General features: G+C 44.2%; 1 protein-coding gene across 3 annotated transcripts in view; it reads right to left on the bottom strand.

The window, feature by feature from the left end:
- Positions 1 to 11145: 11145 nt before the first annotated feature.
- Positions 11146 to 15907, bottom strand: part of SH3RF3 (SH3 domain containing ring finger 3) — a 376320-nt gene continuing 371558 nt past the window's right edge. For all 3 annotated transcript variants that reach the window (XM_074964345.1, XM_074964363.1, XM_074964354.1), the window contains exon 10: positions 11146 to 14698. In XM_074964345.1, coding sequence (XP_074820446.1) covers positions 14530 to 14698 — 169 coding nt within the window. In that variant the 3' untranslated portion in view covers positions 11146 to 14529. The remainder of the gene's footprint in view (positions 14699 to 15907) is intronic.

Consider the following 15907-nt stretch of genomic DNA (forward strand, 5'->3'; position numbering starts at 1 on the left):
CTTTGTGACTGTCTTCAGTAACATCAAAAATTTAAATATATGTTCTGCCTGCTTCTCCAGAGCATAAATTAAGGACGATACCTGTATAGCTGCAGCTTTTTTGTTGCATTTTTTGCAACTCAAAATCTTGCAAAATGCTGTTTCCAGTCTGTCTGTTGTGAAGGTTTGTCAAAGCTGAAGTTCTCAGGGGCATTGAACAGTGGCATGTTGATGAGATCCTGCAACCTTTCTTGCTTTCTTCCTTCTGTTTCTGTTCTTAGTTTACTCCTGACACCATGTCATGCTCCTGTACCAGATATGAGCTGGCTACAGAGCTTCCTTATACGCACTAGGTGTGTTCATCATATGATCCTTTCATACTCTGCCAGGTAGGGATATAGATATGTAGATATTACATGTAGCACCACCTAGTGACTGAACAGTTTAATACAGTTTAACGTTCCATTTCAGGAGGGAAGTTTCATTGTGGGCAGTCACCATGTACCTTGACAAACCCATAGGCACCGACGCCATGGGTGTTCCAGGGCTAGAGCACCCACAGAAAAAAATTAGCGGGTGCTTAGCACCCACCAGCAGCCAGTTCTCCTCCCCACCCATGCCTCCAGCCCGCCGGTGGCCCTACCAATCTGCTCCTCCCCCTCGCTTCCAGTATCTCCCGCCTGCCATGATCAGCTGTTCCGTGATGTGCAGGGTGGGAGGGGTAGGAGCGGGGATGGGGCGCACTCAGGGGAGGGGCAGAACTGGGTGGGAAGAGGCAGGGTGGGGTGGGGGCTTGGGAGAAGGGATGGGTGGGGAGGGCTTGGGGCAAAGCAGGGGTGGGAAGAGGTGGGGTGAAAGTGGGAATGGGGCCTGGAATGGAGCCAGGGGTTGAGCAACCCCAGGGCCCAGAGGAAGCTGGTGCCTGTGGATAAACCCCTCACAGGTACAGCCTGTTAATCTAACAAGGGGAACATACAGAGAGCACGGAGACTGACCTTAGCTCTGTGTTCCAGTCTCTTGTAGATGGGGGGATGTGTTTCAGCAAAAGGGAATGAGATAGGAGGGCTAGAAATAACAGCTATAAAATGGTGACTACCCTTTCATTTTCCAAGCTAACCCAGCTGCCTATGAATTGCTGGAATATGGTTGAAATTCTGCTGTATTGGGTCTTGTTTTAAAAAAAGCCACAATTTGCTAAAAGAAAAGTTAGACTGAATAACTTAGTCTAGTCCATTAAAATAATATATAACCACTGGCCCCATCATTTAACTGTTACACATTTTGATCATCTTTATGAACAAAAGCCAATTCTATCCCCTCCGCATTACTGTAGAACCTAATCAGAAGATAAACATCCCCCCAAATCTTCCCACAATTTGCATTTAGATTGTTCAGTGCCAACATTCTGAATAAGATACTTTCTAGCTCTGTCAGACAAAACCTGATTGCCATTTAGTACAGTGGCAGTCAATTTACATTTCCATTAACGCAGATCCCAGACAATTATCTGAGGGGGAAGAATAAGAATAAAGCAGCCTCCTGTCTGCTGTGCTTATTTTCAAGTGGGCAGATGTAAGGGAATGTGACAATGCCCACAGAGAGGAGAAAGTTAAGCCTCTTTTACCCTGTGCTAAAGAGAAACTGAGGGTATTGCGCTCAACTCCGTGGTGCTCTATGTGTCCTTTGTGCTAGCTCAGAGGGACCATAAAGCAGCCATGTACCCTCCCAGGTGTGCTCCTTGGCAGGTGCAGAGCTGGCTTCACTGGCTCTAGCCCCGCCCCCACCAGAGGCGCCCCCACCGTTGGGTGTGTCGTGGACATGAGGTGGCAAGGCTATAGAATTCCTGTGCCCTGACTATTCTCCAGATGCCACAAGGCCCATAGGAGCCAGAGCAGCTGCGGTGCGGGATACAGCATCATCCAGCAGCCTTAGGAAGGGGGAGGCACAAGCCTTGGCCCCAGCTTGAGCTTGCACCAGCACAGGAATAAGCCAGCCCTAATGTCAGGCTGCTCCTACAGGACAACAAGAGCTACTTCTGTGAGTTGCGGGTGAAGGAGCAGACCCTGCAAGTGTGAATGAAAGTGGTTGGTCTGAACAACTTGGCTTGTATTGCAGATCACTGGAAAAACCCAGTAATAGATTGTCTTGCAATGGAAGACTTTCTAAGTTTTGTGTGAACAAAACAGTGCCAGGCAAATTCACACACAGAAGTAATAGTATATCTTGCACAGGAGCCAATACAACAGAAACACATAAGTCTAGGATTACTATGTCTGTTCTCAAAGCATCTCAATGATTTCTAAGATAGTCAAGCAGGCTACACACCATGGATAATAATTGCATTACATCCTCTCTTCTCCCTTAGCTTTTCTTTTTGTCTATTTTTCTGAGACCCCCATGAAAATTTTCAGCTTCTCCCCCCAATCATTAATTATATAACACTACCTTAAGGCGGTGTTTAAATAATTTGGGGTGGGAGGATAGGGGAGAGGTTAATGCTATAACAATAGTTGCTCAATATACAATATGTTGATTTAATATTGTTAAGTCTGTATTAAGATATGTACTTCTCTATGTCAATGCCTTTATGGTAAATGACCCAAAATATCAATAAATAAAATCTAAAAAACCCACCATAACTTCATGTGTGTGTGTTCTGAATGAAACCAGAGCAGATCACCCAAGAGGGAGAAAATTTCCAGAAACTTAGAATCATAGAAATGTAGGGCTGTTATAAAGAGGATGGTGATTGAGTGTTCTGCATGTCCACTGAAGGCAGGACAGAAGTAATGGAATCAGCAGCAAGGGAGATTTAGGTTAGATACTAGGAAAAACTTTCTAACTATAAGGCTAGTTAAGATCTGGAACAGACTTCCCAAGGAGGTTGTGGAATCCCCAGCATACACCTGTCAGGGATGGGCTAGGTAAACCTGGTCCTGCCTCAGTGCAGGGGCCTAAACGAGATGGCCTCTCAAAGTCCCTTCTGGCCCTACATTTTTATAATTCTATTATTCTATGAAAAAGACAGGGCTCCAATTAGAGCCCCCAGATTCTTCTCAGCAATACTACTGCCTAGACAGTTACTTCCAATTTTGTATTTCTTCATTTGATTTTTTCTTCCTAAGTGTAGTACTGTGCACTTGGTCTTTACTGAATTTCGTCCCTTTGAATTCAGACTGTAACAGGGTTTGCTCACCACTAGGCTCCCCCCCCGCCCCGGCGAGGTGTGGCAACACAGCTCTCGCTGAGCTAGCGCCCCCTGGTGACAGTTGCTCTGGCATGCTGGTGGTTTCTCTCCCTGATAACTCACCCCTCTGGCTGAGTCACCATCTTTAGTTCACCCCTTCCGGGGCCCCAATTGTCCCAAACTAAAAGTGCAATAACATCTTTATCAGAAATAAGTCATTCTGCCCTTTCTGGGGCTCTTCCTAAACCTGTTTTCAGCTCAGCCTGCAGCCCCCTTGCTGGGCTCAATAGTTTTTTCTTGGGCCTGGTAGGGGAAACCAGTCCCAGTGTCAATTCTGGGTTCTATCGCACGACCCTGTACCAAACACCTTTGCTCCTTTTCCTTTGCTGTGATTTTTTTTCCCCTCTGGGCCACTTCCTACTTCTCTTTTCAAATTCCCCCTCTGAGTTTCCCAATTACTTCCTGGTTAGCCAGGGTCTCTCCCAGCCCTCCTTACTGCTCTGATCTTCCTACCTAAACCTCACTCCATCTCTTTCCAGGCCATGTTTTATCACCCTTTAAGCCTGGTTCTTTATGGGGAAGTGCTTGGTTTCCTTCAGGTGGGGATCATTCTGTAATCATGTTGGTTTAGCCCAAGGCTCTCCATCTCACAGAGCAAGCCACCCTGTTATACAGACCAATTCTCCAATTTGTCAAGGTTTTGAATTCTAATCCTGCCCCTCAAAATGGTCTCAACCACTCCCATCTTGTTGTCATCTGCAAATGTTATAAGCATACTCTCCACTCCATTATCTAAGTCATTAATGAAAATACTGAATAGTACCAGACTCAGGCCTGACTTCTGCAAGAGCCCACTAGATACGCCCTCCCAGTCTGACAGCAACCCGTTGATAACTACTCTTTGACTATGGTCTTTTAACCAATTATGCACCCACCTTGTCGTAAATTCATCTAGACTGCATTTCCTCAATTTGTTTATGAGAATGTCATGTGGGACTGGGTCAAAAGTCTTACTAAAATCAAGATACGTCACATCTACTGCTTTCCCCCATTCATTAGGCCAGTAACCTTGTCAAATAAGGTTGGTTTGGCATGATTTGTTTTTGACTAATTGATGTTGTCTGTAATTTATTTGCCTATTATCCTCTAGGTGCTTGCAAATTGATTGTTTAATACCTGGAATGATATTGGAACAAGTTATTAAAGTTAGGCTGACTGGTCTATAATTCCCCAAGTCCCCTTTGTCCTCTTTTAAAGATAGGTACTTTATTTGCCCTTCTCCAGGCCTTTGGGATCTCACTCAGCCTCCATGAATTCTCAAAGATAATCACTAATGTTTACAAGATAGCTTGAGCTCGTTCCTTAAGTAGCCTACGATGAATTTCATCAGGCTCTGCTGACTTAATACAGCTAACTTAGCTAAATATTCTTTAACTTGTTCTTTCCCTATTTTGATTGTATTCCTCCCGCCTTGTTGTTAATAGTAATTGTGTTGCGTATCTGGTCAACACAATTAATGTTTTTAGAGAAGACTGAAGCAAAATAGGCATTAAACACCTCAGCCTTCTTGATGTCATCCATTATTAACTCTCTTTCCCTGCTAAGTAGTGGACCTCACTTTCCTTCATCTTTCTCTTGTGCTTATTGTTCTCCCTGTGGAACAATTTAGGGCAGAGAAAAACACATATTGGCCAGAACCAGCTTCTGGAGGCCTAGCTGGGAGATGATAGGTTAGGTGCATGGGCTTGTTCCTCTGTATATTCGCTAGTTAAAGAAAAACCCATACACGTATTTTAATTTATTAATCCCATAAGTATTTTCTTTCTCCATATTCTTTAAAACTACCACTGAATTTTCTATTTTTTAAAGAACAACTTTATAGTTGTTCTACCTCACAGCTGAGAATTTCCACTGGTAATGATGTGCAGGTTGATTAGAAACGCACCATTTTCCTGGCCACTAATACACTATATTTGCATTAACATGTATTACTAAAATGTCTATTTTTCAACAATTTGTAATTTGCATTACAGAATTGATTTAGCTGCCGCATATGCAGTCACAGAGAACTAAGGTCATCGGAGGACATGTAATTATAGTACTTATATAGATGTGGTTTCTATTACTGGTTCCAGCCCTGTTCCCTATTTTAAGTACATGGTCTATCTTTCACAACAGTAGACCCTTACAAACTGTTAAAGTGCAACAACTTCTATCGCACCTCTCATCAAAGGCACTCAAAGCTCTTCACAAACACTAACTAAGCTTCATAGCTCCCAGCATGCCAGGTATGATTCATTTTATATGGATAGGGAAAATGAAGAGAAGAGGCTAAGTTACTTGCCCAGGGTCACATAAGGAATCTAGGACAAAGTTGGGAATACAACCCCAGAATTTTGATTCCTAGTCCCTTGCCGTAACCACAAACTGTGCACGACTGTCCATTACGTTAGCCCAGGGTTGAAGTGCAAAGATCTGCAGGCAATTTGTTAAATGGTGCTTGATTACATGCGTTACATTTCAAAAACCATCACTTCACAGTCATGTGAAACACATGTAAGATGCAGTGAAAGTGGAATTGGGCTTGACAACTGCTTGTGAAGACAGGAAATTTTATACTTTTTTTCTTCTAAAAAAAATCAGTGTAGGTGAGAGACACTTGTTGACTACTGCCAGTTGTAGTGTGCCAATCTTTTGAACAACTCAGAGGATATTGGATAACATTCTGAGTGAGGCTGACAGGCTGTCTGAGGAGTAGCCTCCCTCAAGAACATGAGCATTTTAAAATTGCTAGCAAGACCGTCTTCCCTGGCACAGATGGGGTAGCAATAGTCAGAAAGGAGGATGGCCTCCATTGTGGTCAATTTTTTTTCCCCTCAGGCTCCCTTCATATTCCAGTACTGTGTCGAACTTATACTTACTGTGCACCATTTCTGTATCCTCTGATAATGCCTTTTTGGCACTCAACTTCTGACTAAATGTTTGACAAGTGACATTTATTAGTTCTCCTGTCACTCCAGTTTCTTTCCTTCCATTGAATGCCTTGTCCTCCTCCATTTTCCGTGTCTGCTCGTCCCACTCTTGGTCTCGCTCTCTCTCTCTCTCTCCAGGCTCTTTGTTCCCCTTCCTTTTTTCTCAGCAGTTGGTCTCTCCTTTGTGTCTTTGTAGTCTGCCAATAGGTTCATCCCAATCCATACTATCATCATTAACATTCACACCTTCCCTCGCTCACTAACCCTTTAACCTCTGTCCTTAGCTACACGCTTCAAGCTTCCCCAAACTCCTTTTCTTCCCCTTGCACAAATCCACTAATTTCTTTCACAGCCAAGTGTCCATCTTACACAAATGGCTCACCCCCCTAGCTGTCCCACACTCATCCCCAACCACTTGCCATAGCTCTCATTTGCCCCTCAGCCACACTGCACTCACCCACCCTAAATCCTTGAGCCCCTATAACTATCTAGCTTGCATCAGGTGAGAGGGTGCTAGGGGCCCTAGGTAAAGGTTGGGGGGATGGTTCTTCTCGTCCTCACTCTGTGATGTAGTGGGTACTGTCTCTCCCTGCCCCCTCAGTCTGAGGCGTTTCAGACGGGTATCCATGTTAGGGTATGTCTACACTACGGAATAAGGTTGAATTTATAGAAGTCGGTTTTTTAGAAATCGGTTTTATATATTCGAGTGTGTGTGTCCCCACAGAAGTGCATTAAGTGCATTAACTCAGCGGAGTGCTTCCACAGTACCGAGGCTAGAGTCGACTTCCGGAGCGTTGCACTGTGGGTAGCTATCCCACAGTTCCCGCAGTCTCCGCTGCCCATTGGAATTCTGGGTTGAGATCCCAATGCCTGATGGGGCTGAAACATTGTCGCGGGTGGTTCTGGGTACATATCGTCAGTCCCCCCCTTCCCTCCCTCCCTCCGATCAGATCCCGTACCTCCCGTTCGGTCCATGCTGGAGCTCTTTTGCGATTCTGAGACTCCATCATGGTCACCTCTGCTGATGAGCTCTGCATGGTCACCTGCAGCTTGCCACGCTGGCCAAACAGGAAATGAGATTCAAAAGTTCGCGGTTCTTTTCCTGTCTACCTGGCCAGTGCATCTGAGTTGAGAGTGCTGTCCAGAGCGGTCAAAATGGAGCACTCTGGGATAGCTCCCGGAGGCCAATACCGTCGAATTGTGTCCACAGTACCCCAAATTCGACCCGGCAAGGCCGATTTAAGCGCTAATCCACTTGTCAGGGGTGGAGTAAGGAAATCGATTTTAAGAGCCCTTTAAGTCGAAATAAAGGGCTTCATCGTGTGGACGGGTGCAGGTTTACATCGATTTAATGCTGCTAAATTCGACCTAAAGTCCTAGTGTAGACCAGGGCTTAGTCTGTGTCAGCAAAAACAATGAGGAGTCTTTGTGGCACCTTAGAGACTAAGGTCTGAGGAGTGGGACTCTACAGTAAGTGAGTCTTTTCTCCCACTTTCTATAGATCCCAAATGGAGAGGGCTCCCATTCCTGGGTTATTGACTTCCTTCCCTTTCTAGGAGGGTGCCAAGACTCTGGGGACAAGAGGAACAGGCCTGGGCCATCCTGGTCTGCAGAATGGCATTCTGCTGCGCACGCCACTCACTCTGCCTGTTCCGAGACCAGCTCAGTGCTCCCACTCAGGGAACGTCAGCTGGACTGAGCAGGAATCAGCCTACTGGGCAAAAGACTCAGTATCCAGAGACTCAGTCCAGGACCTGGACATGGTTAATAGCTTTGAGGCACCTCAGCCCATAGCCAGGCATAGCAATGTCTACACTGCTATTAGACACCCGCGGCTGGCCTGTGACCGCTGACTTGGGGTGCAGGGCTGTTTAATTATGTATTTGACTCGAGAAAGGGTGGATAGTGTTGGCTCTGCCCACACTCAAGCACCTTCTTTGGCTACTGCTGACCAACACATTCTGAGCTTTGCTAATAAGCACGGCCTTTGCCTTTTGGTCTGTCTCAATTCAAGCCTTTAGTACCATGACCCTGGCCTTCATAGACTCGTTGAAGGGGGCTGGTGCTACTCAGTAGTAAAAACAAGTGGTAGACTGTTTTCTTGGGGGTTTTGCAAAGTAATTGGGAATACATCTGTAACCACTTGGAAAGGTGCCCAGATATGAAAGGCTTGGCTGTAAGAACAATGCCTTCCTGAAATGATGTCATCGCTTGGCTTCCTTGCTAGTACAGATAGTTTTTTTGGTTTGGCATTGGCTATAGCACGCTATCTGCCAGTGTCACCAGGTTGTAAGGAGTGGCCAGAGTCAGGCAGTGCTCCTGGAACCAGGAAACTGCTACAGATGTTGCCCAGGTGGTTCTGCTCACCACGAGCATTTAGACTAGGCAAACCATGTGGCCATTCCATGACTGGAAATCTTATCAAGTGTTGCAAAGTGTGCCGTGCACAACAAAGTCTCCACAAGGCACGAGGCCTGCACTGTCAGTCAGCATGGGCTGGCACTCCCCACGCTGTTGTAACAGTGAAACGCAGTGCTTTGCAAAGGGGCTGTAGAGAGCTCTGAGGTGCGCTGGACTATTTGGCAGGGCCACGGGCTTTTCTACGTCGCTGTTTGATGTTGTGTTTGTGAGGGGAATGATTCAGCTGAGGGGATGAGGAATTTCTGTTTGTTTGTAGCCCTTTGACGCCCACATTTGTGAACTGTGACTAAGTAGCAAGTGCACAGGCTGTGTGGCAGCATGACTTTAAGAGCTTGTTATTCAAACAGGTAGTTTGCTGCAAAGTTAGGGTGCAAATCTACCCCGTAATAGCTGGCTGTGCGCGGACGGCTTCTGTGGACCCTGCCGCCCACACATGAGACGTTCCCTAGTGCGCGTTGATTTGCTCCCTTTTCAAAGCACGGTAGATCCAGACGTGCCCTGTGGTCCGGTTATTGTGTGGCCACAGGGCCCACATGGACAGACTAATTTGGGGTGGCTTTGCACCCCAGCTTATCATGAACTAAGTGTTCATGTAGATGAGCCATAAGAACCCTGGGATGAACTAACAGGACAGCCCGGTACAGCTATTTTCTATCCTGACTCTCCTAATTTGGTGAAGGCACATACCTCAAGAAGTTTTAGCTGCAGTCCTGCTCCTACTGAAGTGAGTGGCGTTTGGCCTTCTTATTAGACCACAGAGCAGAGGGTGGGGCTCAAGCACACTTCTCTCTCTGGCGTTGAGTGAATTTAGGTGCCTATGTAACCCACACACCTCCTGGGTGTGGTGTTCTGTCCCATCTAGTGGCACTGAGACCACTTAGAGATTAATGAATCTGCTCTACAGCCTTAGCTAAGAGCCATGTGGCTTTTAGCTCATGCAGTAGAGGCTCATGCATTTAGTTCCAGAGACCTCAGGTTCGATTCCGCCGACCGGGGTCTGTTGGTGTTACACCTAGATGCCAGCCCCTGAAGAACAAAGTGCTCTACTTATCCACACAGAACTGGCACAACATGGGCAACAGCATGGCCAGCTTCCTCAAATGGCCTGGCCACCATGCCTTAATACCTTTCCCTGTACTGGAGGAATCACCTCTAGGAATGAAAGTGTAACATAATTCATCCAGCCCTTGGACTCTCTACCAGTTAGTGCTAACTTTTTCAGAGACTGATCCTCAACTCCTAACCGTGGCTTTCACCTCCACGTGCAGAACTGCACCTGTGTGTCATTGGCATGAGGCCAAGGCCTGCCTGGTGAAGAACTGGCCAATTCGTTCTGCCTCCATCGGTCCGGTGGGTGGCAAGACTAAAGAGACAGGTAGGTGCCTACATACCTTTGAGCATCTGGGCCTCAGAGACCGTAGTGATGAGCATGGCGTCAAAGCCCAGACAGGTCGCGATTACAGACCTCATTACAGAAAGTGATTTCATGGCAATTCAACATCCAACAAATAAAAGAGGGCAGCGGTCTGACTGTAGATCTGTTCTGTGCAACAACAAATAAAAATGCACAAACACCTACAGTAACTATCACCATGAAGATGCACTTAAGTAAATGTACGAATTGGAAATAATCAAAGCCTTTGAAAAGGACACAACTTGATGAATAAAATGCACCATGATGTGCTGAAGGATACTACATTTAGCCCATTATGAAGTAGAAACTTGAGAAATGCCCTTGTAAGACTGAATTAATTTTATGAAATGAGCTAAAAAGATCTCAGTTCTACTCATTTCCATCCCCAAACCCCTCCCCCCACACACCTGAGTGTCTCCTAGCAGCAGGGCAAACTACCGAAAGGACAGTAGCCTCATCAAGGCCAGATTGTGAGCTGAGTTACACCAGTGTGATTCTGAGAAACCCCTTCAGACTCCATGACTAAGTTACCGATTTACACCAGTGGCCTTTGGTACGTTTTCTGATAGACTGGTACAAATTCCTACTTTTGTGTCTCATGCAGAATGGACACATTTTAAAAAAACCCATCTAGAAGCTTCTCCCCCCACCAATAGAAAAGTAAACTGACAAGAGCATGTGTTGTCAAAACACATATTGGTCCTGCTACAGGTGTTGGCTCATGTCATAAGAGAACAAACTATAGAGCACTTGCTCCAATTTATTTGGGAAAATAAAGGGTATCACTTGATATAAAATAGTATTCTATGCTCTAAGCCATATAATTATATTAAGGCCCCCTGCTGCAGCTTTTACATCCAATAGTATTTATTCATGCGTAGCTCCAATTTAATACATTGGATTCAGTGACTCTCTTTGTACTCCATGTGAGTAGGGTTTGTGGACTAAAGCTCTTTATGTGAAAATACTCTTTCATTTGAAGCATTTCCTGACATTTCTCTGCCTTCACCCCTTTTTCAAAGTCACCTTGGCCCAGATCCTCACAGAAAGGGAAGTTAGGAGCATAAATCTCTTGGGCCCCTCTGACTATCTTTATTGTGAGCCTCAGGACACCTGTTTTGTATAATCTCTTTACCATCTAAATAAAGATGGAAAACTCACTCAAGTGACCTCAATGTTTATTTTATTTAAAGCATCAGAAACACAGTCCTTGTAGTTCATTTGTACTCGTAACCATCAATATTTTCTAAATCACGTTAACATTCATGTATAACAAAAAACATTTTCTGAGCTGTGCAAAGTACAAAGGAATTGTTCAATTAGCTGAAACCATTTCTAGATCAGCAAACCTGGCATTTTACAAAATGAGGCTGCCAGAAGGATTCTTTAACTTTTTTTTTTCTTGTAGGAAACGCACGCACACTCCCTTCCCCTCCTTTGTCTTTCCTTTGTATGCAATTTAAAAATGGATCACAGTAAGCGCCAATCCCCTCCCATGGTCAAGGACTTCCTAAATGGCACTGGGTCATTTTCTTGTACCACTGATCAGTCTTATGTTCTGCAATTGTGCTCTTTGCATGGAATTGATTTGTCCAAGAAAATTATTCAAAAACCAAAACTATTATGGTAAGCAATAAATGGGGACCAGAAACAGCTGTTTTCAAAATATCAAACACCAAAAAATATTTCTCCTTACAGGATGTGTGACTGAAAGGGTTATTTTGCCCTCATCATGTATAGTTAAAAATTATTATTGCCCTGACTGCAAAATACATTTAAAAACACTGATTTTACACAGACATTTCTGTATTTTCTTCCATAACGGCTTTTGTCTTGTTAGATTTAAGCATTAGAACATTGAAATCTGGAACTATTTTAGATCTGACTGAATACAATATTATTCCTGTTTCATTTCTCTGGATATAGTAAATATACCATGGAACAGAATTTTAACAGATATTTAGCCACAATAGTTTGTCAGAAAAATCTGTTTCTGACAATGCTAACCAAGAATTTATATCTATCTATCTAATCTATCTATCTATAAATTCTTGGTTAGCATTCTCAGAAACAGATGTATGTGTGTGTGTGTATAACACATTTTGGGGGGGCATTGCCAGCTTGCTAGCTGGCCAGATCACGGCTCAAGGTGCAGAGATACCATTTCCGATTTGGATGAAATGACTGGATAGATAGTGTTGTGTTCTTCCATCAGCCTTTTGCAGAAGAAATTTCTTAAAGCTCTTATTGGTTATAAAAAGGCAATTTCCTCTTAACACTAACCGTTTATTTTACTGATGACTGATTACAACCTGGAACATGAACAAATGTGGTAACGTTAAAAAACCCCTCCCCCTCAAATAATGTTTCTGTGATTTGAAGGTGTAATACTAGGCTGCAGACTGTGTTTCTGAAATCTGTTACAAATGACAGGAAGAGAAACTTATTTTACAGAGAATGAAGTCATTCAGTTCAACATAAGTAGGAATAAAGAAAAGGAGGACTTGTGGCACCTTAGAGACTAACAAATTTATTTGAGCATAAGCTTTTGTGAGCTACAGCTCACTTCAACCTGTCATAAGTAGGAATGTTCACGTATACATGTTTTGATATGCGCTGGCATACATGGCTTGAATGAAAACAAAACCTACACCTTCGGCATAAGAAATACTGAGAACAAAGTACTGGCATACACCCACTGGGCCTCCTCTTTTTACTAAGATCATCTCCAGGTTACAACAACTCTAACATAGTCTTGAATGACCGCTATATCTTGGTCTGGGCAAGCAGCCAGTCACTAGGAAAGGCAGGGCACAACATAGTTAAGAATATTCTTTTGTTACAACTTTGTTACCGGAGACCACAACTGAATCTCTTTTTTAAATACTCCTACACTTGCATTATTGGATTTTTCTCTGCTTTGTTTGATACAAATAACTGCATAAACTTGCTTTCCATTTATTGCACCTTTAGGTCCCTTGTAGATGGAGGGTTATATTGCCTGATATATTTTGTATTGTAGCCTGACCAGGTTAGAACAGTGTTGAGAACTGTACATTTTACAGTAAAAAAAATCACATTTTGACAATGCTAATTACAGCCGTTGCAGTTCAGCTCTCTTCTCTCTGATGCAACGACAGAGGAAAATCCCACGATTCCTGTGCTTGCTGGAACCTGCAGTGTTCTTTTTATTGCCATATAAAAGTCAATTAAAATCGCTCCTCCTGGAAATGCTCCCAATTCTTGAATACTTATCGTTGTCTAGACAGATTACTGTGCTTTATTAAGGGTCTTTAGAAACTATATATAAAGAAAGTGAGTTACACACACACACACACACACACACATATATCACCACCTAATCTGATTTTTCTCTCTTGCTTCATGTAGGACTAACAAACATATTCATCCTGATGAAATCTACTTTCAGTACGTTTCAGAATTCACATGTTAAATGTGAAGTCTGTTGATGTTGCTGTTAACAGTCTCTCTCTTAAGCCAAACAGGATCTTCCTAATAATAATAATAATAAAAGCACCAGATGTATGAAAAACAGGAAACGCCTGATCCCTTAGGAGAATATATATATATATATATAACATATAACGGTTCTTACATTAAAAAGGTATTAATTAGAGAGACAATGTCGGTGAGGCAATATCTTTTGTTGGACCAAATAGTTGGTCCAATAAATGGCATTACCTCACCCGACTTGCCTCCCTAATATCCTGGGACCAACACAGCTGCAACAACACTGCAAACGATTAAAAACGGCATGTCATACCCCCCAAAAAAAAAGAAAAGAAAAAAAGCAATGGAAAGTTGGATACTGGATGGGCAAAAAAATGCTGCATATAAATAACTCCAAGAACCGCAATTGAATGCTGGAGCCAGAGTTCCTCGAGCACCTGCCCAGTGCATCTCACAGGCACTTCAGATGAAATGCAACCCTGATCACTAACACACTTACTGACATCCTCATGCAGCATATTTTTGAGGTATATAGAAAGCATGACACTAACATTTTGGACTCCTAATGCTTTCTGGCAGAACAATGCTCAGATCTTTAGTTGGATTTTGCCACACTCTCCCCTTTTCCCCCAGGAAACATAAAATCCCAGTTCAAGAGCTCCCTACTCAGCCTCCTGCCACACCCAAACCCATCTTGCATAGGCCAGTAATAAGAACACTGCAGCTCTGACAAATAAGTTACAGCAATATAACAACTTTTTAAAAGATATTTTCTCTATAATGTACATAATGGGTAACAGTTGGAGTTTAGTTTCGATACAAACCAAATGCGCATCCTCTCAGCCTGTGACTCCAAGTGGAAGGCACTACTTCAACATACCACTGGATGTACGGAACATGGCTTTGGGAGCACAGCAGGTGCTGTGCTTCCAGAGCTGTAGAATGAAGGGCCCGGGGAGTCTTTGGACGTAACGATGGCAGTGGATATCAGTCACATTTCCCTTTGCTGTCTCTTCTTGTGCTATGGAATTTCCCCTGAAAGATCTTTCAGTTCAGAGAGTGGTGACGGGGAAGAAAGCAAGCCCTCAGAAGCTCTCTACAAAGCTTCCAGGGAAGAGGCCCGTCCTGCCATTTCGCTGTAATGTCCCCTTATACCAGCCATCCTCTCTCTTCTTGTGCACAAACACAACGTCACCTTCTTTCAGTTCAATCTCTGCTTCGCTTTGAGGAGGATATGGAACCACGACACGGTACCTTTGAAAACAAAAGAGAATACCTTATCAAGCAGGACTGTTTGGAGCAGGACCCTCACCAGGGCACGGCCACAAAAGACAGGCTGCAGAGACAAACCAGCAGCTCTGCAAGCTAATTTGGCTTGGATCACCCCATGTCCTGGATCACCTGCATCTGCCTGAAGCCAGACCTCTTCAGATGTGGTCTTGTCCCCTCTTAAGAACTATACAGGGTCAGGGCTGATTGCTATTTAAAGGGGAGACTTTCCAGGAAAACCACAGGTGACCATGTTCATGAGTTCAATAGATGACAAACTCTTCCCGCGAAATCAGCACTGAAGCAATGCCCCAGGATGATGTTGGGAGCCCTGTGCTACTTTAGGTGCTGCCTTTTTAATGATATAAAACAGCTCCGGCTCTCATGCGATCTTCAATGGCCCCAGGGCATTGTTCAGAAAAGGGCACATAGGAGGTTAGCTCCAGCAGCCTGGTCAAAGTCCACTTTAGGTCATTACACTGCAGCCTAAACTTCCTCAGAAGTTTCTTCCGCACTTCTTGTTCTAAATTGTTGCGTAGTGCTGTGGCATGCTTTTCCACAAGCACCGTGTTTTGCTCCACAGGTGGCTGCAGCTCATTAGAGAATCGATTCCATTACTTTTAAATAGAGCTGGGTGGAAAAAAATTCACAAAAATGTTAGTTTTCACCAATGCAACCAGCTTTAGTTTTAAACTATTCTGGGGTCTTTAGAGTGAAAGAAACTGGGCTCGGAGCTGGCTTCAGCAACAAGGCCCCTTGTGAAGACACAGCTGTGTATCCTTCAAAACCAGTTGTGCAAGTAGCATAGCCAGTCATGGCGTGGGACAGTTGGTAGATAGCCTGCTTGGCATTCAGGGGGTGACATGAGGGTTATACCACTAGGGGGCGGAAGGTCGGGAGGATTCTATTATTGGGGTGAAATGGGGTCAGAAGGATTTAATGAGTGAATAGGGGCCTCGAGAGGGTTGTGGATTTGTTCCCCGCAGTTCATCGTTCAAGGTGTGAGGGGCTGCCGGAGGTTATTTAGTGGTATATTGCTGGGCGTAGTGGGCATGTCCCCCCAAATCAGTAGAACCTGTGTTTCTTGGCACAAACCTAAGGCCATTCTGGGCTGGGTGGGACAGAAATTAATCTTCTTTCTCAAACTAAAATAGGTTGCACCTCAATCTCCTGTTTTGTCCCCTTTACCTAAGG

The sequence above is a fragment of the Natator depressus genome, chromosome 1 (assembly GCF_965152275.1).
Source record: "Natator depressus isolate rNatDep1 chromosome 1, rNatDep2.hap1, whole genome shotgun sequence".
Taxonomy (NCBI): Eukaryota; Metazoa; Chordata; order Testudines; family Cheloniidae; genus Natator; species Natator depressus.